The sequence below is a fragment of the Asterias rubens genome, chromosome 5 (genome assembly GCF_902459465.1).
Source record: "Asterias rubens chromosome 5, eAstRub1.3, whole genome shotgun sequence".
NCBI classification, from domain to species: Eukaryota; Metazoa; Echinodermata; class Asteroidea; order Forcipulatida; family Asteriidae; genus Asterias; species Asterias rubens.
Genome location: NC_047066.1, coordinates 5,775,790 through 5,802,268, shown reverse-complemented (window position 1 = coordinate 5,802,268; position 26,479 = coordinate 5,775,790). Strand labels below are relative to the sequence as shown.

General features: G+C 39.1%; 4 protein-coding genes across 4 annotated transcripts in view; 2 read left to right on the top strand and 2 right to left on the bottom strand.

Annotated features, from left to right (window-relative positions):
• Positions 1-5,957: 5,957 nt before the first annotated feature.
• LOC117290283 (ubiquitin-conjugating enzyme E2 G1-like) lies at positions 5,958-11,625 on the bottom strand. The gene is made up of 6 exons (XM_033771593.1): positions 11,457-11,625; positions 10,362-10,467; positions 8,854-8,951; positions 8,117-8,295; positions 7,050-7,156; positions 5,958-6,228 (listed from the first exon to the last, which is right to left on the bottom strand). The coding sequence occupies exons 1-5, from the start codon at positions 11,599-11,601 to the stop codon at positions 7,076-7,078; spliced, it is 609 nt and encodes a 202-aa protein (XP_033627484.1). The 5' UTR covers positions 11,602-11,625; the 3' UTR covers positions 5,958-6,228; positions 7,050-7,075.
• A 3,645-nt stretch (positions 11,626-15,270) lies between these two features.
• Positions 15,271-26,479, top strand: part of LOC117290269 — a 28,824-nt gene continuing 17,615 nt past the window's right edge. Inside the window, exons 1-2 of the mRNA XM_033771571.1 lie at positions 15,271-15,360; positions 25,959-26,122. Coding sequence (XP_033627462.1) covers positions 26,026-26,122 — 97 coding nt within the window. The 5' untranslated portion in view covers positions 15,271-15,360; positions 25,959-26,025. The remainder of the gene's footprint in view (positions 15,361-25,958; positions 26,123-26,479) is intronic.
• LOC117290271 (histone H2A) lies at positions 22,965-23,354 on the bottom strand. The gene has a single exon (XM_033771573.1). It carries the CDS (start codon positions 23,340-23,342, stop codon positions 22,965-22,967), a length of 378 nt encoding a protein of 125 aa, XP_033627464.1. The 5' UTR covers positions 23,343-23,354.
• LOC117290270 (histone H2B, gonadal) lies at positions 23,781-24,149 on the top strand. Its single transcript, XM_033771572.1, has one exon. The coding sequence runs from the start codon at positions 23,781-23,783 to the stop codon at positions 24,147-24,149; it is 369 nt and encodes a 122-aa protein (XP_033627463.1).

The window sequence follows — 26,479 nt, the reverse complement described above, 5'->3', positions numbered from 1 at the left end:
GTTGGGTTGGTTGTCGATCATGATAGATGTTACACAAACCAGTACTTCACTATACACTAATTTTCAAACCCAGTACTCATGATAACAAAACAAATGCTTTAACGGATTGTTTAATTGGCAAAGGTCGTGAGATCGAATCCCATCCGAGTAACATGCCGGTGATTTTTTTTACAGAACCTAGGAAAGTACCGAATACATGTACACATTGTATTAATAAGGGTTAAACCAAAATAATACATTGCTTTTAAGTTTGACAAAAATATATAAAACAATTTGACTCACTTCTGGTATGAATTTCAAAAATCAACTAATCATGTGTAAGGCATTGTTTAGAAGGGCTATGGGGCAGGGCAACAACCTGGTAACTGTTGACAAAACAATCCACTGTGATTGGGGGGAGGAGGATCTGAAGCAAATTAAGTTATAATTTTGTTTTAATTTGGGCACAGGCTTTTCTGTGTCCGCTCTGACAAAAGACTTAAGACAATAGTAAAAAGTCGATGAACTGATAAGATATATTTTGTGTCAAAACAACCTTTTTAATTATACATCTCTCAATTATGATTTTACAAGAATGGGTTATAAATCATCTCCGAAGCAAGATTCGCTTCGGGTCGGATACCTGTAAGATGTATATATAAGAAATCATCAGCTTTAAAGGATTGTTCTTTAAAGAGTACATCTATTCCAATCAACTTTCCATACAGTTTCAAGAAAGCTGTGAAGAATTTATAAACACACACACAGTAAAATGTTCTGGTTTCATTTTACAGAGAAAAACCCATACCCTCCAAAATCATCTTCGGGATGTTTTCTGATAGTGGAGGATTGAGGACTTTAAAGGCAGTGGACACTATCGGTAATTACTCAAAATATTTTTTAGCATAAAAACGTACTTGGAAACGACTAATGGGGAGAGGTTGATAGTATAACACATTGTGAGAAACTGCTCCCTCTGAAGTAATGTAGTTTTCGAGCAAGAAGCAATTTTTCCACGAATTTGATTTCGAGACCTCAGATTTAGAACTTGAGGTCTCAAAATCAAGCATAGAAAGCACACAACTTCGTGTGACAAGGGTGTTTTTTCTTTCATTATCTCGCAACTTCGATGACCGATTGCGCTGAAATTTTCACAGGTTTGTTATTTTATGCATATGTTGAGATACAGCAAGTGAGAAGACTGGTCTTTGACAATTACCAATAGTGTCCAGTGTCTTTAAGGCCCAAAACAATTGCTTCTCACTGGGCTAAACATACCAATCGCATCCCAGTCCAAACAATGTTGGTGTGAAGAATGGAGGATAATGGAGGATTGAGGCCACCGGAGAGCAAGTGTGGGCCCAGGGAGTAATAAATATTGCATTGCTAGCTAGTGCTTTCTGCAAACATTCAGCAAGCAATATTTCTCAAAGAAATAAAAATATGAGATTGTGTGAATTTTGATAAAGGGTCCCTTTTGTGTGGAGAAAAGCCAAAATAATTGCAAGATGTGAAGTTGTAGAGGTTAACAGCCCCTCTGCATCATTTCAAATAGATGTCTGAAGGCTTGGCCACAACAAGGGCCAAATCTTTACACCACAAAGTTCTGACATCCCTATGTCTCGCCATCTGTGTTCCAACACCATGTTCCGACACCCCTAGTGTATAAACCCTAACCCTTTCATAACACCAGCATGTAAATCATCAGGGGTTTTACAAAACACATGGTTATCGAAACATAGGGGTGTCGGAATACATTCATCACTTCTTCAACTGAAGCATGTCTGTAAAAGTGCCACAAAACAGTGAACATTTTTCCGGGCAGTGAATTTAACTCATTGATTCTAAAACTTATCATAATAAAAACAAACAATCTAATACTTTTTGTCTATTTGTTCGTAATCCTTTTAACCTTAAAAGTGTTCATTACTGGTAAATTTAAACGTATTATTTTTTTTAAATTTTTTTTTTTTACAAAAGCTAGTAACTGTCAATCTTACTACTTACAAATTATGAAACAACAATTAGAACAGACAAACCCTTGAAAAGGCCCCGACATACTTGTAGCACAATAATTGGATGTTCAATTGGAGAATTTTGAACTCTAGGTGTTAGCAGACTTGCGAGGTAAATCTTAATAGACCCTTCCCATGAAATTATGTTAATTGCACATTGTGGGCACTAACGTTTTGGTTGGCAAAATGAGGGAACATCTCAACAATGGATGCGTGACCCAGACGCGATTGCGCGTTTGCTTAGTGCACAACTCTATGGGGTTTGCCAACCAACAGGGTCTGTACGCATGCGTAAATGTGATTAGCATATTTCATGGGAAGGGTCCATTGTTTACGCAGTTCTGAGCATGTGCGTATTTGCGAGAACAATGGATTCAAGTCTGCTGCGACCCAGCATCCCGAAAAGTCCCCCATTATTTGAGAAGTGGGCCTTCATTCTTGAAGAGTTTGACATTTAGAGCTTCATGGGGCCAATTTCGCAAAACGTTTTAATCTGGGCACAGCTCTGCTTACCACAGAATTTTGTGGTTATGGCACCATGTTAAAGCAGGTTTATAGTCGGTCGCAGGATGCGATGGAAATCTTGTCGCGCAATCGTAAAAAAACAGTTTATTGTCATCGCTGAGGCCAGTAAAAACTGGGTCTTCATATGATCGAGGGTCAAGATTTCCATGGAGCGACCATCGTGCAACCGACTACAACTTGGCTTTACAGTGTGTGATTCGTATTGCTTACATAGAAGCCATCAAGGGCCGCACGTTTCCTTCTAAGGCTTTGCAACTGAGTAGCATCTACGTATTATTGTGATTATTTAAAAAAAGGTTCCCTTCTTAATCATCTGTACACATAACATCAGTTGTTGAAAATAAAACATTGGGAGACCGCCAAGATCGGGCTACATAGCTCAAATTTATTAGGTCACAGGTCCAAGTCTTCTAGTATTTTTTGGGTTGTCCATTTTAACCGCAATAGTTGGTAGCGCACCGGCTCATTAACCTGGAGGTCGAAGGTTCAAGTCCTGCTCTTGTAACTTTTTCAATGTTGAATTCAACCGCAAATTACTTGAAAACAACACTGGATTTACATATAACACAAATACACCAGCGTCTGCACTGAGTGTTTTTGTTATAATTTCCTTTCTCTGGACCCTGGCTGTGCAACCTTTCTGCCTGCCAACCTTTGACCCAGATTGGCCTTTGTCAACATGTGCTGTCATGCGTCACATAGTCTATACTAGTTGTGTGCATGTAGCGGAGTGAACAAAGTACAGAACGTTAAACGGGTGAATTTGTTTATTACATATTATTTGGAAGCCATTGTGCAACCAAAATCTTTTGGACATGTACAAGTTCGCAAGCTTTTTATACTGATGTAGCTTTTTTGAGAAAGTGTGGAACTCTGCGCATCAAACAAAGATGACTCATGGGTCTTGTCACACGAGACAATTTACAGGCAACCAGTTCCAGGCAATCTCCAACAAGAGAATCCATTCACATTTGAATGTTCACATACTATTTTGGGGGATTGTGAGACATTGTTGGAAAACTGACTCATGTGCTACCAAAGTGGTCCTGAAGCATGTAAAAGTTGCCTCAGGTGACAAGGCCCATGCACACTAACTAGTGACCTGCTGACAAGCAAGACTGGTTGTATAAATCAATTCTAAAAGACAACGTAAACATTTGGAATTAAACAAAATATTAATTAATCCGAAAGGGGGTACCAAATGCTATTTATTTACACCATGTTATCTTGTCGGAGTGGTCTCCTGTAATAATGTACACTTTATATAGAAGCAGTATAATGCCGTCTCTTAAGCCTGGTTCGTACTCCCTGCATATGCAAATGTGATACAAATTGTGACGTCACCAATTCGTAATGTATAATTCGCAACAGTTGAACTGTTCCAACTCCTGCGAAATATTTGATGCGAAAACAGCCATGTGATGTAAAAATTCGCTTCGCATTTGCATTCGCAGGAAGTATGAACCGGGTTTTACTGTGAATTTTCTTTAAGTTCCTGAGATTCCACAGCCAATAGGCACACTATGTCAACATGCATTCTAAGGCCGTGTTCAAATTAGCGGCTACAGCTACGGCTACGGCTAGATTTCCACATCACCATGCATTGAGGTATAGCAACACCCTTAGCAACAGCCGTAGCCCTAGCCATAGCCGCCAATTCGGATTCGGCCTAAGTTCTCCAGCCAACCCAACTCGAAACAGTTTGTACACAATATCTATTTATTGAGCAGAAATTCTCCATTCCTTTTTCTCAACTTTACATAATAACATCCTTTTCATTCTATGCCACTGTAAATCCGGATGGTTGTCATGTCCCCAATATAAAAAAACGGTTAATTTTGAAAAACTGTTTTTCAGAAAGTTATGATGCCAAGATGAACATGTGGAAGTGGCTGCATTTTCATGAAGGAATGGTCTCCATTGCACTGGTTCCCCTTTCAAAAGCTTCACAAAGATTTTCCAAAAAAAAAAAAAGGATTTTATTATTATGGTTAACAAAATACTATGACATTCGGTTTGAGTTAATTGTCTGTATACACCCAAACCACTGAGTGCATATCGATAGTGTCCACCATTTCTAAAAAAAGGCTAAATGGAAGTGCCCTTTGCAAAATGAAAATGATCCAGGCATGACAGATCTAGTGTAACCCTGGCCGCCATCACCGAAGTCAAACAATGGAAACGTAAATTCAAAACACAGCAAAGGATCTAGGCAAAAATTGAACTGTGCAATGCTATTGCAAGTGTTTTCCCTACAATCTGGGTTCAATTTCCTGGCTCTGCATACCATGGAATTACGGAATTACAGTGCCTGTACAGCACACAATTCTATGGGGTGAAAGCGGAGAACACCAGGGTAAGCAGAGCCATAAAATTGGGCTCCTCTGATTTGCTGCTACTAAAGGCCAGTTTGTCGGGATGGTCGCATGATAGAAATCTTGAGGGCGATCATAAAAAAAACATCGCCCCTCAGGGATAACTATAAACTGTGTTTTTAGGATCGCGCGTCAAGATTTCCATCGCATGACCATCGCGTGACTGACTATAAACCAGCCTTAAGAAGTGAGTTAACCCTATGGGGCCTTTCAAAATAATCAATATCGAAACTTTATAAGTACCACCTAATATACAAAACTCAAAACTGGTTTCCTGCACAGTTTTATGAAATCAGGTCCTGGGACCAATTTTATAAAGCCTGTAAGCATAACAAACTTGCTAAGCACAGACAAATATTGCTTAGCAGAAACTGGTTACCAGCCAAAAGTCCATAAAGTTTACATTGTTGCCCCACCCATTTTTGGTTAGCATATCAATTTGCTAAGCAGTATTCTCTGATAAACAGCTTTATGAAATTGGGCCCTGGCTTCTACCCAAAACCCCCTCCCCTCTAAACTGTTAAGAAGAGAAACCACCTTGTACTCGTGATTGCATTTCTCTCCGCTGTTACTCAAACGCACACACATCACCTTAGACACGCATATTATTTCCGCTCTTTTGACGGCAAATTTTCCAACCTTGACATCAGTGCGAACAAAATTAGAGAGCTCTTGTCGACTTCACATTGATTTGGCCTGACCATCTTTTTGGATTTGCTTGATTTACGACGATGACATCGATGACAGCGTAGCCTCCTGGCATTTTGCCAAAGCTTCCTGGCATCTTGCCAAAACCTCCTGGGCATCCTGCTAATATTTACAACACCGCCGTTCCTCTCTGGAGCGACAATCTCTCTGGAGCGACAATCTCTCTGGAGCGACAATCTCTCTGGAGCGACAATCTCTCTGGAGCGACAATCTCTCTGGAGCGACAATCTCTCTGGAGCGACAATCTCTCTGGAGCGACAATCTCTCTGGCGCCGACTACTCTCAAGACCATTTACCGCACAAAACATCTCAGACATGATTTTGAAGACTCTCCATCTTGCATTTTTTTTTTTTATTTTTTTTTTTTAATATAACGTCAGTTTTTTTATTTTTCTTCTTCCTTTTAACAACATGAGACAAACAAAGAGTTGTCACCTCTGGTTCGTCGATCGAGACAAATCCTGATCGAGTCGTGTGTGAGTCTGTATGTTTCTTTCTTTCGCTCACTTTGCATAAAATGTTTTTCAAATCTTGACAAGTTTCTTTTCTGTTTTCAAGAACGACTTCCTTGGATGTAACGTTGTTGCTCAGATCAAACATCCAAAGAAAAAGTGTCTCTCTGAAATCTGAAGAAAAAATAACACAGACAGAAATTGTTGACACTTAAATATAGTTAAGGAAAAAAACATAATTAAAATACAACACTGCATAAATCTACTGGAAGAGGGAGTGAAAGTAAATCGTAAGTAAATGCAAGTTGTTTGAATTTCTGTTTTCTTTTGTATATTTTACTTTTTATTGTTATCATCTTGGAATTGAGGATTAATATCGATGTCAGTGCAAAAAGTTTGGTATCTCCTATAATGGCACTTTTATTCTACGCATGTTTGAAACAGTCAGAACATTGTTTCTTGCTTAAAGGGTTTGGGTACTTTTTGTACGACACAAAACACAACAGATTTACATTAAACTGATGGTAGTAAACTTCCCTTTAAAGTATTACTTCCTGAGGTGCTGTAGTTTTTGAGAAATGTGTAAAACAATGTCAGAAAAATAAGTTTCGTTTCAGTGAGACAAACATTATTTAAGCATGTACAACGTATTTACGCAACTCTCCTGAAAACACTGCTCTGTGATTTTCACTCTTTTTTTTCTTCAAAAAAACTTGACGACAAATGAAGCTGAACTTCTACAGGTGGATTATATTACATACATCATCATTCACAGTGGGTAGGGATTCATGTCATGGTCAAAAACTTGATTTACAAAAGGTCTCAAAACCCTTTAAAACAGTCTGGGTGTACACACAAAACAAGTACGCGCTGAAATTACAGTATTTTTGCTCAGCACTTTTTTGAGAAAGTCTGTACAACACTTTTTGCCAAATTGAGATACAACGTTTTTCCAGCTACGCAACGATATGATTTGGTGTTTAGAGACTACTCACCACACTGCATCCTTTCTACAGACCCACTATAATAGTTGCTGGCTTTTTTTAACTGTCTGAAGAACGTTCCTCTTGAAGGCGCCGTTGTAGTCTTCCCTCCATTCTTTCTGAATGGTGAGACAAATTAAGTATGGGAGTACTTCGTTATTTATTTCATTGCAGACAAAACCTCAAAATAAAAGGAAGGAAATGTACAAGCAAATTTACAAACAAGCAAGAAACAAATCCAACATAAAAAATATGTAATACGCCTGATGGCCACACACCCATACAGTCAAAACGCACAACCCATACGGTAAAAATAACAAAGAGTGTCCAGGGGTCGATTTCACAAAGAGTTAAGACTAGTCCTAACTTAGGACTAGTCCTAGGGGATATTAAAAACACAAGGGTAGTCCTAAGTTAGGATGAGTAACTCGTCCTAACTCGAGATAAGACTTGTCTTTACTCTTTGTGAAATCCACCCAAGAGGTCGATTTCACAAAGATAGTCCTAACTTAGGACTAGTCATAGGACTCTTTAAGAGTTATTAAAAACTAACGGCTGGTCCTAAGTTAGGAAGAGTAACTCATTCTAAACCGAGATAAGACTAGTCTGGACTCTTAGTGAAATCCACCCCAGGTCACCAAAGTTGAGAAACTGGTAACAAAATTAAACTGTTTCTGACACTTTCACAACAAAGTACCATGATTGACCAAGTCTACATTCTTGAAGATGCAGTTGAATTTGTATGGTTAAAGAATAAGGTTTGGGCAACGAGACTGTTAACAATCTAAAGGAGAAAATAGAATAAAAATTACCAATGACCTAAACAGCTATTTTATGTGTTGAACTATTCATTTGTGTATTTTTTTATGTCATATGGGGAGGGGAGGGGCGGTGAGAGGGGAGTACGTCACAATTCTAGCCCAAAACGAGGTCATGGGCGCAGCCACTGCAAGTGGTGGCAGATGTGCGCCTATGGCCTCATTTTTGGCAAGAATTATGACGTCATGCATGAATATTAAGAGAGGCGTACAAGGGCTTGAATTGACTTTCATGAACCCTACATACAAAGTGGCACTCACCCCTGCATCAACATTAGCCGGTGACTCGTCATTAGGATTCGATAGCATTGATATTACACTGATGAGGATGGATTCTATGCTGTGTACCGGGCGCCAGCGCTCGGATGCCGTCTCGTAGCCCCATTTGTCATCTCCTGGCTCGTGCAGAATTGAAATACATACGTCACCGTTCTTTGCAACTGCAAATGAGAAATTTGAAAAATAAACAATCCATTTAATTTACAGACATTTCTAATGAAACACGTACATAACACGTTGTTTTTTATACCATCCATTTGGAGATAATTGTGGACACATATGACACCATACATTAGGTTTAGGTAAAACAATCTGTATACACCCCGAAGCAAACAATGCACTACTATAAAGTGTCCATACTTTTTGTGTTTCATCAGCTCTACACAATTGGGTTCAGGGGCTAGTTTCATAGACCTACTAAAGCAGACAAATATTACTCGACAAATTTGTGCTTAGCAAGTGGGACTCATTGATACAATACTTGGTTTTGTGTAGAAATTATCATTTCTAAAATTATGTGAAATCTCTCACTATATCTCCATAAACCCAAACCCAACAGTGCTGTCAGTGCACTGCTATACAGTGTCCGCCACTACCACACTTGACATGACAGAATAACATCACAACCAGCCAAAATGTTAAACTTATCACAGTACTATCAGGGACCGCTTTCCTGCTTAGCAGAAAACGCTCTAGAGTGGGTACTGTTGTGTACTAACTGTTTGGATGCCACATGTCAGTCAGAAACTTCATCTTGGGTGGTCTGTTCGGGAAGTTCTCAGGAAAAACCAACTCTGCCTTGAAGAAACCTCCCTCACTGTGGGAACAAATAAATAAATAAGGAGTTTGAGACTTGGGTTTTTGTTTTGCCTCAAGCACAAAAAACTTGGAAAGTACACCCTTCAGTATCGGGCTTCTATTACAACTACTCAGGTATAGTGAAGAATATACAAGAAGGTGCATTTAATCACTTAGTCCCTTTCTACAAAGTTTCATGTACCTTATAAAATATTCTTTAATAAAATGTGTTTACTTACATGTTGGAATTAAATAAATTGTTAATTAGGTTATTTGTACTACGGGCATAACATTGCCAACATTACTAACGCCGGAAGAACAGACTTAAACTGTGCCACCATGACTACAAGTAAAAACATTTCCTATTTCCTTGAGGAGTTTGGGAGGAAGGGGAATTTACATACTGAAATAAAAAAATTACAATGGTAAAGTAGCAGTTAAATTTGAATAATAAATAAATCACAATATCAATGAGACTTAAAGCAGAGAAAAGTCAAAAGAAAAGAAAAAAACAAAAAACATTTTAACGCAGACAAAAAAATTACAAGATAAATGTAAAACAAAATGGCAATGCATACTTTAATCAAATATGAAAGAATTATATGATGATTAAAGGGCATGAAAAAATTCATACGGCTCTAGCCTTGAATAACAGTTTAAGAATAACATGACTGATCAATCAGAGAATATCAGATGAATTAATATACAACAATTATATATTTAGTATAACAAAGTTTTATAAAGCACACAAATCCACATTGTGCTCAGGACCCAATTTCATAAAGCCTGTCAAAGCACAAAAACTTGCTAAGCGCATGACAGTCTTGCTTAGCAGAAACAGTTTACCAGCCACAATTACATTAAGAGTGCATTGGGTAACTAGTGCCCCACGCAATAATTGCTTAGCAAAGAAAAAATGTCGAGCAGTATTCTGCCAAACAGCTTTATGAACTTGGGCCCAGGAGGCTAGTCACAGTAAAACAAAGAGATCGGAAAATAGAACAAAATTAAGGAACATACTTTTGATCTTGATATGTCACCAAAGTTTTAAAATATAATGTTCAGGATTCTTAATAAAAATTAAATAATAGGCATTTGTAATTAGCCTATTTGTAATGCGCCATATCAAACTAAGGCCGTTTCGGAAATGGCGACTTCGACTACAGGTACCTTCAACACTGGTAGACGCACTGATCTAGACGTAGCTGTAGCCAAAGTCGTCGTTTCGGACATGGCCTAAGAGATGTTTAAGGCACAGATATATTTAAATAAACAATACAATGTAACCAGTGAAAAAGAAGAAAAAATAACAAATAGGGAAACCATGCAATAATTAACAATGGAAAGCAACAAAATTATGTATGAGTTAAAGAAAAACATCTTGAAAAGATGAGTTTTCAGAGCAACTCTTTTCTTTTCTCCTACTTACAAGAAAGTTTCAGACGGACCGTAGACAATAACTTCCCATCTGAAGAGATTATCATCGTCACTTAATCCCGCTGAAAAACCGTCTGTTCCTCCTTTACTTTCAAACTCTGAAAGGACAAAAATAAAATAAAAAATGACATCTTAAAAATTACTCAAGTGAGATTCGAACCCATGACCTTTTTGCCATACTATACTATACTAGAGTAGATTAGAACAATAGTATATTTGTACAGCCTCTAGTTACCGGGTAATCTCGGTGGTCTTGAGGTAAGGCATCTGCTCTAGAATGGCAAAGGTCATGGGTTCGAATCCCATCCAAGAAATGTTGATTTTTAACACAGCTTTAATCTACTGCCAACAGTCGAAAGCAATGCAATCGTCAAAACGACTGATCGCAAACATTGACAATTGCATTTATATGATGGTTATATTCATCCCCATCCTGTACCCAATTAATAATTCTCTAATAACTCTCGCTAGGCTTGGCCAGCAAAAGACAAAATAATGTTTAGGCTCAATCCGACATCGGAGTCGTGAGAAAATAACGGGAAAACCCACTCCTGTTTTCGCGCGTTTCGCCGTGTCATGACATTGTGTTTATAACAAATCCGTAATTCTCGCTAATGAGAATTTATATTGTTTTACCGTTTTCTCAAAAAGTAAAGCATATCATGGACTAATATTTCAAGAGAAGTCTTTCACCATTACCTGTTGTAAACCCTGCAAGTTATTTGTAAATCTGTGAACTTTTTTTTTTTTCTGTACCGAAAGGGTCCAATGGCTTTAATCCAACCCCTTTAGTAGTTTATTATTAGGATTGTATTTTAAATGAATAAACAACGAAAACACAAATGTTTCCACGTAAATTCATCGGTGACATAATTATGACGTTCAATGATGACTGATTGAAAACGTCGTCACGAGCAAACCACTTTTTGGTATTCAGTTCGTCATCATGCAAAATTAGCACGTACATGTACCAACACAAAAATATCCACGAAGCAAACAAGGCGTCACATTTTCATGGTAAAATCACAGGGCAGGACACTCATAATCGAACAGAATCGTAGGGTATAGAGTAACGTCTTAGGTTTACCTTGTAGTTGTTTCTTCAGTAACATTGCAGCAGCAGTGGTCGCCATTGTCAGCAAATGAAAATGTAGAACAAAGTAACCGGAAAAGACAAGGAACGAAAAATGGCCGTCACGTCGAAGTGCTGAAAACGCATGCGCAAATACCATGCAGCGATATGTGACCGACAGCAGACCGCAGAAACACAAGCACTCATGCGTCACCACACAGAACTAAAAACTGACTGGTTGGGAAACTTTTTGTCTGGAAAAAAAAAAAAAAAAAAAGGATCCGAGATGATTGCCAATGTCATTTTCCATAAAGAAATGTAAAATTTATGTTTTTGTGGAACTGTAAAATGGTGATAAACGCCCTCTTCTGATGAAATCTCGCCATTGTTACAAAGCTAAAGGTCCCCTTATGCCCCGCCCACCCCAAAACACGCTGCCTACGGGAAGTTTGTTTGTGGGTCCTTTCTCTCATGCTATGCATAATGCATGATAGTGTTTGGTTTGTCAAAAAAAGGGGGTAAAAAAAACAAAAAATTAATATTCTTTATCCCCGATGCAAATTTAACATATATTATATCGTTGCGGTACCCGGCTGCCAAAACATAGGATTCGAACTGCCTATAACTACTGGATAACCTCGGTAGTCTAGTTGGTAAGACACTGCTCTAGAATTACAAGGGTTGTGGTTCGAATCCCACCCGAGTAACATTGCCTGTGTGATATTTGTTCACAGCACTCGGGAAAGTACTGAGTATATACAGTGCTAACACACATCGGTGTATGGGTAAAAAAAACAGAAATTAATATGCTTTATCCCCGATGCAAATTTAACATCTATTATAGTGCTGTTGTTGTTGTTGTTGTTGTTGTGGCCGTTGCTGTTGTTGGCGTGATGTTGTTGTTGTTGTTGTTGTTGAAGTCTATATTGCATTCTTTCAAACATCGTTTAATTTCAGTCTGACGTGCTTTTTTGTGTATGGTGTGTGATACTGCTGATGATCAAAGTGCATTTCGCTCACGTCACTCACACCATGTTCACCCAAGGAGGTCAACGCAAGGGCGTGGCCTGGGCTGGGTCAAAATATTTCAAAGAGCTACTTGAGCAGGAAATATTGCTTAAGAATATTGTCTGCTAAGAAAAAACGAGAAGGATTACATATACATGGTTTGGTTGGCACATTGTTGTGCTTATCTGCTTTTTATGCTTATAATAATATGCTAAAGGCACTGGATACTGTGATTACTTCGAAGATAACTTTTAGCATAACAACCTACTTGTTAACGAGCAATGGAGAGCTGTTGATAGTATAAAACATTGTGAGAAACGCCCCCTCTGAAGTAACGTTGTTTTCGAGAAAGAAGTTCAATTAAAATACTTGAATTTGATTGAAGACGTCAAAATAATTATACTTTGAGGTCTCAAAATCAATTAGCATCTAAAAGCACACAACTTCGTGGGACCATGTGACAATGGTGTTTTTTCTTTCTCGCAACTTCGACGACCAATAAGTTCAAATTGTCAAAGGCCTGCTATTTTGTGCATAATATGAGATACGCCAAGTGAGAACATTATTACCAAAGGTGTCCGATGTCTCCAGGCGTCATTATACCAATGTTTTGCTTTTGTCGATGTTACGTTGTAGCTTTTCTTACCAGTATATTTGACCAAGGAGTTCCAAAAAAGTATTACGGCGAGAATGACGTGGGAGTTGAATAGTACCGGGCCGTCCTCGGAAATTTGCCACAAGACCGCGGAATTCCCATCAGTATTCAAACATGTTTTGGGAGGACTCACGCATGAAGGAAAAAACAGTCGTGCACGACGGATCCACAATGTTCGAACGTGCGAGACTTGCATAGAATAATAGTTTAACTCTTGACATATCAAACATTTCGAATCATAGGCCGTTAATTCTCAAAAAAAAATAGTTGTGCCCGCTCGACTTCATTCGTGCAAACTGTGGTAAGGCATCACTTAAATTTTATGTCTAATTCTCGTTCCTCCTCAGCAAGCGACCACTCTAACTCTCTATGGACTATGATTGACCGGAGCTAGCTATAGGAGCTACCACGGTGGTATGTACGTATAGGAGCTACCACGGCGAATGTGTACAAGTTATGATGATAGTAGCGCCATCTTTTGAATCAAGCTCCCTATCCTATCACAAGCCCATCATTTCCAATTTCCAATTTTTTTTAGGTATACAGAATCGACATGGATAGAACGCCCTTATCATTCTTTCTTTTGACAAAACAACATGGTTTAATTAGCCTACCATGCAGTCTCCAATAAGAATAATAAGGCCCCGAGTGTGCCCCCCCCCCCCATAAGCGGGAACTTATTCAAATGGGAAAATGGTTCAACAGAGAGACTAGTGGTGAAGAAGTTAAGACACAGTCGGGAGGGCATAACAATTATTGCTGTTGATTTCAATTTTTATAGGGGACAGAATGCCCGACCCCTCCGAGCTCCATCCAAAAGGTGGGCGCAACATGCACTCTAAACAAAGTGCACTGTTTATGATTATTTTTAGTGATAATTTGTCACCTTTCTTGACTGATTCTATTATTGTTCGGGGTCGTGCAATCACCACGTGGGGGTTATGTACCACTTGAATTTTTTAGGCGAGGAGAAAAATTGATGAAAAATAATTTAGTTTCAAAGTTACTAGTGGATGAGAAAGCCGACGGCCGGGAGTGCACGAATGCTCCGTGAAACTGGAATCGTTGATCGCATTTTCTGGGGCGGCAGTCTGACATACCAGGAAAATTCATTTCAAACAGCTCATACACTGACCTACCACAAAATTTAAAGGGGAATCTGAAGTTTAGTTGTAAAAAGGAAATTCGTTTGTTTTTAAGCTGAAAGGTAAAAATATTTGTGGGTTGTATGATATAAAGTGGTACGGTTTGGGAGCTTGTTGTGGCGCGCGCACACCCGTTGTCATCGCCTACTACTGCCCTTTTATAACGACTAATTCGAGAACATCAACGAAACCTCTCCTGGGCCCAATTTCATGGCTCTGCTAACCGTAAGCACAGAATCGGCGCTTACGGAAGCAGGGAATTCTGTGCTTACGGCAAGCGTATTTCACGGGTTAGCGGCGAATTTTTGCTTCTGCGCGTGCGTACTTCATGTAAGCGGGGAATCGTGATCGTAAGCGCAGAATTCGGTGGTAAGCAGAGCCAGAGCCATGAAATTGGGCCCTGATCTGATCTTCAGTCATTCCAAGCTAGCAGTGAGCGCGTTTACACGGACGACTCTATCAAACTAGTAATGAAGTAATTATTAATGCAGTCATCTGATTAATTTATTTACAAGAAAATTTGCACTCATGCATTATTTTCCCGTTTGTTCCCGAATAAAGTGCTCTCTACGAAACACGCGCGCAAATACTTCATAGACAGCAGAACTTCATCGGTGATGCAAACCAAAATAGCATTCAATTTCAGATCAATTAAAAACAAACCATTATGCATGATGTACGTTAATTCGTTTCGTAGAAAACTTACAAGGGCATGTACTCAGTGATGTGGACACTGCTCTAACGTAGCATTCTAAATGACGACCTTTGTCTATCTCTTTGGACACAAAATTATAGAAGAGAGAAAATCGATTTTACAAATTAAACCCGGTTTTGTACGCTTGAATTGCATGCTGTTTGGGTAGCCGAGTCCACTTTTCATTGACACACGGTGTACGCGCTTCTTGCAGCCCGTACGCAGCTGGATCGTAGGCCTACACAGACGTGAGATGAGATGCAGAGAGACATCAGCGTGCTGTATGCTGCCACTCTCTGGCGTAATGCTCTCATCAACGAACATGATTGAGATTTCATCTTTCCTAAGATTACCGTCCTCCGGAAAAAAGGAACTCTTATTATACGGAGATAACGAGACTGAATGTTCAACTAATGAGTAAGTCAAAATCTAAAGCTTTCAATATTTTGCTCACTGATTATTGTACTCGAACAATTTGTTCAAATTGTAAAATGTGAGATGAATTTGAGTGGAAGTGCATTTTTTTGTTTTGGTAAAAGCTGTCTGCTGTAGCAACGATCCCACTCACATTCAAGCGTCACTAGGCCTATTGGTGTTTTTGCCGCTGGTTGATGTTGGGGGTGTTTAAGTGAATTTCCACAAGTAAAAATATGAATCCTTCATTATTTGCTCGATGATTAATATTGTAGGCCTGTACGCGAAAAATTTCCATTTGTTTATTACAATTTTAAAGATGTATTTGAGTGAGTGTGTATTTTTGTGCGGTACACCATAAATTATTTGCCAGGTAGAGTTGTTCTTCTAAAACTGCCTTTACCGCGGAGTAGATTTTTCGGATTATTCGGGAGATTTCTCAGTTCTGTCCTTGATATACGACCCAAGCGTCACTTTACACAGTTAGTGTTTTTGTCGCTAGTCATTGGGGGTACGTGTTTAAGTGAATTTTCAAGAAATGAGTGTGTCTATCCTTCATGATTTGCAAAATAATTGTGAAAGTGTATGGTTTTTGTTTTGGTAAAAGCAAAGATACTCAAAACGATTAAGCGTCACTGTCAACAGCGTGAGTGGTTCAAATGCCGCTGATTAGTGGGGTGTTTTTGAAGTGAATTTTCAAGTAATGAGCGAGTCTACATCTGAAATGATTAGTACGCGAAAAATGATTACAAAATTGTTACAATTTGAGATTTACACGAGTGAACGTGTAATGATTTTGTTAAATTAGTAAAAGCAACTCATCACCACGATTCAAGCGTCACTTTACACATACAGTGTCACTTGCCGCTATAGTTATAGGGGTGTTTGCGTGAACACCTGTCACTCCTTGCCTGTTTACCGTTCGACACATTATCTCTTCCGTAAATGGATGACACGGAAACATCTTCATTTCGTCTCTCTCCAACTGAGGGGATTCATATTTCATGGAGGAAATATTAATATTTTATTATTTTGTTGGTTAATGGACGACGAATGATGACTTCAACGGTGTCACATGGCCGTGTTTAGACGTCGGTAAACTTCCTTGTCGGCCTTATATATAATTATTAAACAAAGTATTTTGTAAGAAGAAAAAGCGATGCATCAATTTTTTTTCGACGAGTATAAATAATTAAATTTAAGCGATTTACACATGGTGCTTCGGCAAACCTCACCTCAAACTGAGTCGTTTCCTAATAAAATTTATTCATACTCCTTTATTTCAGCCTTCAATTAAAACAGCATACAACCAATCAGTTTTCAGTATTCGTTAAAAATAAGTTGGTCATAATTTTAAGATTGACGGTTTAGTTTAGGCGTCTGTATTCGTAGGTTAATGTCAGCCAGTGAACATTAGCTGATGTATAATGTCCATCAAGGACTTAAAAGGCCGTGTCCGACAGTCTATTATAATGACTTCCTGAGTCGTACCTTTCATCAAAGTTCGTTGCAGTTATCTTTGCAACCTTCTCCACACCTGCCAGTCTTTGTACAATTTAAGATCCACTTCAGTTGTTGTGAATGCACCCGATCACGTACAAATATAGGGTCATAATTTTTAGGCCTAAAGCTTTTTCTGCAACTGATGAGCCAAAATGCTGGAATAGTCTTCCCCAATCTGTTCGTTTAACCAATTCACTGAATTGTAAGACACGGCTCCCTCTGAAGTGACGTAGTTTTTGAGAAAGAAATAATTTTCCACAAATTTGATTTCGAGACCTCATTTAGAATTTGTGGTCTCGAAATCATGAATCTGAAAGCACACAACTTCGTGTTGGACAAGGGTGTTTTTTCTTTCACTATTATCTCGCAACTTCGACGACCGATTGAGCTCAAATTTTCACAGGTTTGTTGTTTTTATGTATAGTCTGAGATACACCAACTGTGCTTTAACAATTACCAATAGTGTCCAGTGTCTTTAAAGATTTGTTTTTGTAGTAAAAAGGCCATTTTAAGTTGTTTTTCTTGTTTAAAAACTAAAAACAGAGACGCGAATGTTGGCTATAACATACATCCAATGACGAATTTGTAAAAATAAAATCCACAAGCCGAACATCACAAAAATTCATATCAACATGAATTTTTTGCTGCATAATACAACATTTTTCACGCGTCACATGCAGGCCTGATGAGGTATTGTGCCGTTTCTTCAGTGGAGGTAATTCGAGAATATGCCTTTTCTAAACTGAAGAAAAAAACACGTTATTCAACCACACACTGTGACCCTGTCACTCACTGCTCCCGCGGGAACGTTAATAGAGTTGAAGGGCAACAGAACAACAGCCTTTCATTAATGACAAAACAATAATTCACCTTGACGAATCTTTTTTTTTTCCTTTTCGCTCAAACTAACGCTTATTGTTCTAACAAAGACAGATAAATTGATGCTCCCCCTCACGTGTGGTCCGTATAATCACACAGCTATTGGATAATTCTCTCTTTTGCACTCGCGAGAGTGTTGCCATGGATACCGGATTAAACTGTACAACGATACCTTTTTATCGTACTTTCAAGGGGTGACCGGTGGTCAAGGAAGGAGCATAGTGCAACCGCGCACGGTGATGCGGGGATGAGGTTGTCTATATCGTCTGAAATGAAGAGTCAAGCTCAAGCTCGGCTACACACACGAGCGCTTCTCGAAGACCAACAATCCATGTTGTATTATGAATTACATGCGTCAAAAAGAAATGTGCATCTATTTTGCCAAAAGGTACACTGCTAATAGGCCTGTCTCGTGAATTTCATGAACAAAAAAACAACTTTTAAGGTTTCAAACGCGCACTTCTTGAAGATTTTCTCGTTCCCATTAAATGGATTTCATGCATTTATAAGATCAATCGAAAAGTAATGTTCGTTTATAATGTGGCACAATTTTAAAGGTACACTCACGCACTTCTCGAAGACACATTGCTTGTTGTTACCCGTGAGTGAATTTCATGCATTTATAAATCACATTTATAAGATCAATTGAAGAGTATCTGCTAATTTCAATGTGCCACAACTATAAAAGGTAATCGTATTTCCTGGTCATCTGCTAAAGGCTGACCGCCCATGGCAGCGCATAATTATAATCAGAGGGCCTGTTGCACAAACTTATTATTTTATTAACTTTTTAGATAGCAACTTTTGAGTCGCAAATCAAAGCTTTTTGCGGCTTGTTTAAATTTAAGAAGTCTAGGTGAGTTTCAGAAAACGATGATTTACAGTAAGTGGTTTTAGTCCATCAAAACCGTCACTTACACGGAAATAAATTACAAGGAAACTCGACAGCTGTCATATTTGAAAGCTGTCCAACTCATGACTGTATTGAAAAGAAATGATAATTGTATAACCTTTACCGACTCGTATATACATTCAAGGCATCTTGACACTTGGTAATTACTCAAAATAATTGTTATAGCATAAAACCTTAATTGGTAACGAGCAATGGAGAGCTCCCTGATAAAAACATTGTGCAAAATATAGTATAGTTTTTGAGAAAGGTGTATTTTCTCACTCAAAATTGAGACTAATTCGGCCAATCTCTTTTTATATAGGCATCTGAAAGTACAACAATTTGTATACGGCAATGGTGTTTTTCTTTATTTTATTTTTCTCTTGCAACTTTGATGACCATTTGAGACAAAATTTTCACAGGTTTGTTGGGATAACACCAAGTGAGAATACTCAGGTCTTTGACAATTACCAAAGGTGAGAACAGTGCCTTAAACCAAAGAGTTGAATCCAACACTTGCATGAGTTCGGTGAGTGACACTTTGAAAGTGTTTGATCCAGCGTTTTGTTTGTTAAATCTAGCATTTTAACTTTTTGATTAAACGTAAAAAGGGAGGGCCAATTCAACAATTTAAGTGTTATTTCAAAATTTCTCAAAAATATTCATTGGAATTGTTGGACCATCTTTTTAAACGTTAAACTGGAACTTAAATTGTTGACTAAATAGTTTAAAATGCTGGATTTAACATATGCTGGATTCAACACTTTCAAAGTGTATAGTCACTCACCGAACTCATGCAAGTGTTGGATTCAACTCTTTAGTTTTTAGAGTGTACCCTGTCTGACAGAGAACACTCCCAGCATTTACGGCACAACAAAGAAGAAGCCTACCTCCGAACTCGTTTCTGAATAACATGTCCGAACATGACATTACAGTTTCTGATTTATTTTTTTCGAAAAACATGTATTTTTTTTAATATTTTACATCCAACAATCCCCTCAGGTGGATTCCGATTCTGATTTGTGAAAAAAAATGTTTACGGAATGTTCATCAGTCTAGTGTGGAAAAAACAGCAGACGGTATGTGAATATCCATTATTACACCTTGATGTTCACTTCCTTCATTTTTGCACTGCGTGTCTTTGCCTCTGTCGAAGAAGCAATTTGTGAATTTCAAGCGTGAGTTCCCACCACAATGCCGTCAGAGCTCACAAATTAGCATCGCCATGCTTCAGTTGACAGTATTGTTTGTATCAAACGCAACCATGGCAACGTCCAGTATAGCGCCTCATTGGCAATTTAAAATTGCAGAATTAAGTCCAAAAGGTGTTCGGAGGATTAAGTCTTTTGAGTCCCATTATTTTCTGCATGACATGGCAAATAATGGCCATAAACATACATTCATTACAGTGATTATAACAATAACACATATTCAGTGTGTGCAGAGTGTTTGGTAAAAACACAACAATGCATTAGTTGAGCTCTAACGGGCAGGTATTTGGCACTGGTCAATACTGCGAGGGTTCGATTCCCGTCTGCATGCATGCGCGGTCCAGGAAGATGGGGAATGGACTCGAGGCTGGGTCTAAAAATCTCCAAATCCTCGCCATCTCGGCATATCCATGCCCTTATCCATAAGGAGAAGTTCGATTTGAATTGCTCAATAGTTGACTTGTTTATTTCATGATTTACAAAAAATAAATGAACTCTCCAAAATTTTACTTTTCATCATCCTCTTTGTATTGGTAGGCCTATACACACGGTTTATCGAATATCGCGAGATGGACGGCTTAAACATTTTCTCAGGTGCATTGTAAGGTTGACCCGATTGAATCACTGCAATTTTAAGTCAGTGATATTATTGTGTTCATGTGTCTGACGAGGAGGATGGGATTAAGGCGGTGTGGCTGAGCCCTCAAAACCCGTGACAACATCGACAGTCCACATCCTCCCCAGTGCCCGAAGGGAAAAAAATACATGTATATTTACTTCCGACATGCATGTGCCTTTTTCCCCTAAGACACGAATTCCATCCTTTGGGTGGGTATATTTCTACCTCTCCGTGGTTTTACATTATTAATATTAGCGAGGAATCCATCACACAAATATAATGTTATATACTCTGATGTGGATTGTTCACGCAACATGCCCATTGTTGTAAATTTTATATGACGAATCAATAAAACCATTGATGGTAATACCGTGCGATCTAGATCATCTGTTTTTATGATTCTTGATAAATCGATTATGAACCGACAGCCTGCATGGTTGGTCCAAGGTCCAATTGGCCCGGGAAAAATAATAACGTAAATAGGACTAAACAATAAACAATGAGGAAATAATGTTGTGCATTATTATAATCATAGTACAGAAAAAATGAACATTCGCTGACATTTTTAAAGGCAGTGGACACTATTGGTAATTAGCATAAAACCTTACTTGGTAAAGAGTATCGGGGAGGGGTTGATGGTATAAAACATTGTGAGAAACGGCTCCCTCTGAAGTACTGTAGTTTTCGAGAAAGAAGTAATTTTCCACGAATTTGATTTCGAGACCTCAAGTTTAGAATTTGAGGTCTCGAAATCAAGCATCAGAAAGCACACAACTTCGTGTGACAAGGGTGTTTTTTCCCCATTATTATCGCGCAACTTCGACGACCGATTGAGCCAAATTTTCACAGGTTTGTTTTATTATGCATATGTTGAGATACACCAGGTGTGAAGACTAGTCTTTAACAGTTCCTATACCTTCTCATTCAATATAGTGACCATGAAATAGATTGAATGATATCTTTTATTATACTTAATTAAAGGTAGGGACCTAATTACTCCAACAAATAATGACGAACGCATCCTTGGCATAAACATGGAGGAGTGAACGTGCAGTTGTCAGTGGACACTATTGGTAATTACTCAAAATAATTATCAGCGAAACGGCTCCCTCTGAAGTGACATAGTTTTCGAGAAAGAAGTAATTTTCCACGAATTTGATTTCGAGACCTCGGATTTAGAACTTGAGGTCTCGAAATCAAGCATCTGAAAGCACACAACTTCGTGTGACAATGTTGTTTTTTCTTTCATTATTATCTCGCAACTCTCGATGACCGATTGAGCTCCAATTTTCACAGGTTTGTTATTTTATGCATAATTATGTTGAGATGCACCAAGCGAGAAGACATGGGTGTTTAACAATTACAAATAGTGTCCAGTGTCTTTGCGTTCGACAAGAAAAAGTTAAGACGTTTTTAAAAGTTGCCGATGGTGTTTTTATAACAAAATATTGACAAAAAGCCGATAATGCACGAGTATCTATAATAATGTTATTCAATGTGCGTTCTGTTAGGTTTCAGCTGTGAGGTTACGGTCGGTTCTGCATGCGGGGCCTGCTATAGGCCTACTACACAGGGATGATGCATAACCCCCTACACACACAGGGATGATGCTAGACTTGTGGACAAGTCGTTAAATCGGCCCTACGCGCTAAGATAGTGCTCTCGCGAGATCACTGCTAGCTCTCGCGCGAACTGATGGCTCCCCGATTTCGAAATCGGGGAGCCATCAGTTCGCGCGAGAGCACTATCTTAGCGCGTGGGGCCGATTTAACGACTTGTCCACAAGTCTAGAATGATGCTCAACCCTGCATGCAACATATCGATAAAAAAAACCAAGACCACCACCATGAAAATATTAAAAATGGGTCCATCAACCAGAACTGTTGCTGTGGTCACTCTGCAGCTGGTTAGGTTTATTGATTTCAGGATGGTGGTAGCTAATGAGTGTGCCAGGTATAGTGGACTGCTGGCCTTTAATACAGGCGAGTCGGGCTGAGCACTAATTAGCACTTAATTGGACCGGGCTGTACAGAACCAAGGTTGCTCGTTTGTGTTCAAGACATGATGCATAACGAAAAGCCCGATCTTGCGTGTCAAGTAGCCTATAGCCAAATCTTTCAACAATTGCAATGGGTTCTAGACAACATTAGTCTATAATATCATGGTGATGTGATCTACTACTGGCGATAAGCAAAATGTTGAATTTTGTCGTGTACTGAATGTTTTAGACTGCATATCCCATACAGTGTATGTACAACATCATCAAAGGCCTAGTCCTACTACACAGGAATACAAACAAATTCAATTGATGAACTGTAAGTTTAGTTCGTGTTCAAAATCCTGTTAAAAAAAGTGGGGATAAATAATATAAGAATTAGGGCCTACCAAAAAGTTTATTTAAATTTGTATAATAAACACGACAAGCATAGGAACGTATCTCTTTTTTGAATAAGTGGTGGCTCTGAAAAGAGCCGGTTGGTTTTTGAAGATGAAGTTACAGCGCTTATTTGGCAGCCTTGGCGGTCTTCTTGGGCAGGAGAACAGCCTGGATGTTGGGCAGTACACCACCTTGGGCGATGGTGACTCCACTGAGAAGCTTGTTCAACTCTTCGTCGTTGCGGATGGCAAGTTGCAAGTGACGGGGGTTGATTCTTGTCTTCTTGTTGTCACGGGCGGCGTTACCGGCCAACTCGAGGATCTCAGCTGCCAAGTACTCCATGACGGCAGCCAAGTAGACCGGGGCACCAGCTCCGACTCTCTGGGCATAGTTGCCCTTGCGAAGGAAACGGTGGACACGGCCCACGGGGAACTGAAGCCCAGCTCTTGCGGATCGGCTCTTTGCCTTGGCGCGTGCCTTTCCTCCCTTTCCACGTCCAGACATGATTGTTAGATTTGTTGATGTTAAAATTCAACAAGAAAAATTCAGAATGTTGAAAATTTGCCGCGGTTTGAGAGCTTTTATAGGCTCACCAACGGCTCCAACCGTGGTTTTACCGGATTTTCTATCAACCAATGAAATCAGTTTAAAATAAGCGCCATCGTCTCTGTTGGAGAAGTGATTTGTACGACGTCCGCACTGACATCAATAATTTTTACGCCGTGTGCAACGCGTAGCCAATGGTCGTGTCTTTTCACCTCGGCGCTGTAGTGCCGTGTGCAATACGTAGCCAATCATTTCGGGTCTTTTTAGAGCGGTACATTTAAGGCGGGCAGAGGTGAAACCCGTTTTGGATAATAATTTGCATATTGCAAACTATAAATAGTGCAAGACTTCAAGTTTTCATCATTCCGATTTTCAATCGACAACCAAACAATCATCATGCCTCCTAAACCAAGTGGAAAGGGACAGAAGAAGGCCGGTAAGGCCAAGGGTGCTCCCCGTACCGACAAGAAGAGACGCAGAAAGAGAAAGGAGAGCTATGGAATCTACATCTACAAGGTGATGAAGCAAGTGCACCCAGACACCGGCATCTCCAGCCGTGCCATGAGCATCATGAACAGCTTCGTCAACGACATCTTCGAGCGTATTGCCGCCGAGGCTTCCCGCCTGGCCCACTACAACAAGAAGTCCACCATCACCAGCCGTGAAGTCCAGACCGCAGTCCGACTCCTTCTGCCCGGTGAGCTGGCCAAGCACGCCGTCAGTGAAGGAACCAAGGCTGTCACCAAGTACACCACCTCCAAATAGACGGTGTATTTGTACGCCAAAAAACCAACCGGCTCTTTTCAGAGCCACCACATATTCAAAAAAGAGATTACTGAGCTGTCTGTTTAGTTTATTTTATTTTTAAGGCTAGCTGGCATTTTATTTTAATAAACGAAAGAGCAGTTTCAACATGGTTCGAGGAATTAGAAATAAAATAAACCACATATTCAAAAAAGAGATTACTGAGCTGTTTGTTTAGTTTATTTTATTTTTAAGGCTAGCTGGTATTTTATTTTAATAAACGAAAGAGCAGTTTCAACATGGTTCGAGGAATTAGAAATAAAATAAGTATGTTTTAAAGGCAGTGGACACTGTTGGTAGTTACTCATAATAATTATAATCATAAAACCTTACTTGGTAAACGAGTAATGGGGAGAGGTTGATGGTATAAAACATTGTGAGAAACGGCTCCCTCTGAAGTGCCATAGTTTTTGAGAAAGAAAGAAGTAATTTTCCACGAATTTGATTTCGAGACCTCAGATTTCGAACTTGGGGTCTAGAAATCAAGAATCTGAAAGCACACAACTTCGTGTGACAATGTTGTTTTTTTCTTTCATTATTATCGCGCAACTCTCGATGACCAATTTTCACAGGTTTGTTATTTATTTATACACCAACTGTGAAGGCTAGTCGAGTCTTTGACAATTACCAATAGTGTCCACTGCCTTTAATGGTGGGAAATTTTGATTGGACTGAGGTAAAAGTTGTAGCTAGGGCCTAGGCCTTTATAAAAACAACTTTTACAAATTGAGCAACGAATGGATTTAAACTAAACTGTTCCACCTACTTATTTTTAAGTTTTGCCATTTGTTGCCCTTTGTCATACTTTTCCCTTCTATGCCTGCTTTATATGTGATCATAAGATAGTTATACAAAATAACCTCCAGTTTTTTTGTTCAAACATTAATTGCCAAAAAGTTACTTTAATTGTGTTTATACTGTACATGTAAATTACACGTGTGTACATGAATATTATTCTTTTGAGCAGGCTACGGCCACCACACGCATGCTATCCAACCAAACGCTCTCCTTTGATGTTGTCAAGCTGTGTGTGGCGGTTTGCTGTTCCCGCGCGCGCAGGACGTACCCATTGTGCTAATTGATCACCCCTATTGTGTCTTCGTAATTGGATTGTGTTACAGCAGAGTATTTTTTACGGGCAGGGGTATTACAATTTTTGTGAAACTAGTCACACAAAAACACATCATTGGTCTACATGTACACACACTCGCAACCAATAATGCCAACACTAAAACTAAATCCCCCACAAAATAAGAAGCCCATTGTATACAATGTAAATAATAGGGCCTAATAAAAAAGTCAAAAAAAACCCAAAACAACAACAACAAAAACGTCTTTGACCTTCATACTTAAATGCATGGTTAAGCCATTGCTGGTTGCTATGACTGGGTAAAAATATACATGTACATTGTTTGCTATGGGCTGAGCTTACATGCATGGTTGATGGATTAACCATGGAGGTGGTAGTATGGGTTAACTCAGGTAAAATAAAACATGATCACGTAACGCGCTCTTATCCAAGCATTGAAGCATGAGAGGGAGGGATGAATAATTAAATATAATGGGTTAAAAAAAAATCGACACATTAACCATCCCCCCCCCCCCGCATAACAAAAAACCCAATCACGCTTGGCATCGAAACACCACTTTCTATGTTCCTCGGAGTGTATTTTTAGACTGAGCTAGTTGTTGCATCCATGTAGGCCTACTACCACACGACGGAAGTTAATTAATAAGTGGATGAAATGTTATACTTTTATTTTGTTTCAGACGGTTATAGGACTATCATCAGCGAGCTCAGTCTTAGGATGACTTCACCTATCATAAAAGCCACGTAATGAAAGGAAAGAGGAGAAACGACTTTCCGAATAGAGCTGGTGTTGACTCCATGAAACTCCGACCTGGTGTTGACTCCATGAAACTCCGACCAAGAGGTAAGCCTAAACTTTTTATTGTGAGACAAACAAAGTCAGGGTAAAAAAAAAAAGCCACAGTCACTCGACTTCTTCTATTAGAAAAGCCACGTAATGAAAGGAAAGAGGAGAAACGACTTTCCGAATAGAGCTGGTGTTGACTCCATGAAACCCCGACCAAGAGGTAAACTTTTATATAAAGTAGGTGAAATATATAGGGACCGTGCCACTCATCACACGAGGCAGCTCGGGAAACAACTTCCAGGCAATCTTCGTGAACAAAATAATATTATGATTTCAGTGTTTAGCCGACTTTTTGTTCTTATTGATCGTCATGGTTTATACACAAGGACCGTTCGATTTTGTTTGCCCTGAAAT

Excerpts from the sequence above, each read along its gene's own strand:
- LOC117290270 (XM_033771572.1), top strand. The coding sequence starts at position 23,781 with ATGCCTCCTAAACCAAGTGGAAAGGGACAGAAGAAGGCCGGTAAGGCC.
- LOC117290283 (XM_033771593.1), bottom strand. The coding sequence starts at position 11,601 with ATGGTATTTGCGCATGCGTTTTCAGCACTTCGACGTGACGGCCATTTT. Across the intron at positions 8,296-8,853 it reads TGACATGTGGCATCCAAACA|TTGCAAAGAACGGTGACGTA; the intron begins GTTAGTACACAA and ends TCTCATTTGCAG. Across the intron at positions 7,157-8,116 it reads CGGCTAATGTTGATGCAGGG|AAAGAATGGAGGGAAGACTA; the intron begins GTGAGTGCCACT and ends CTCACCATTCAG.
- LOC117290271 (XM_033771573.1), bottom strand. The coding sequence starts at position 23,342 with ATGTCTGGACGTGGAAAGGGAGGAAAGGCACGCGCCAAGGCAAAGAGC.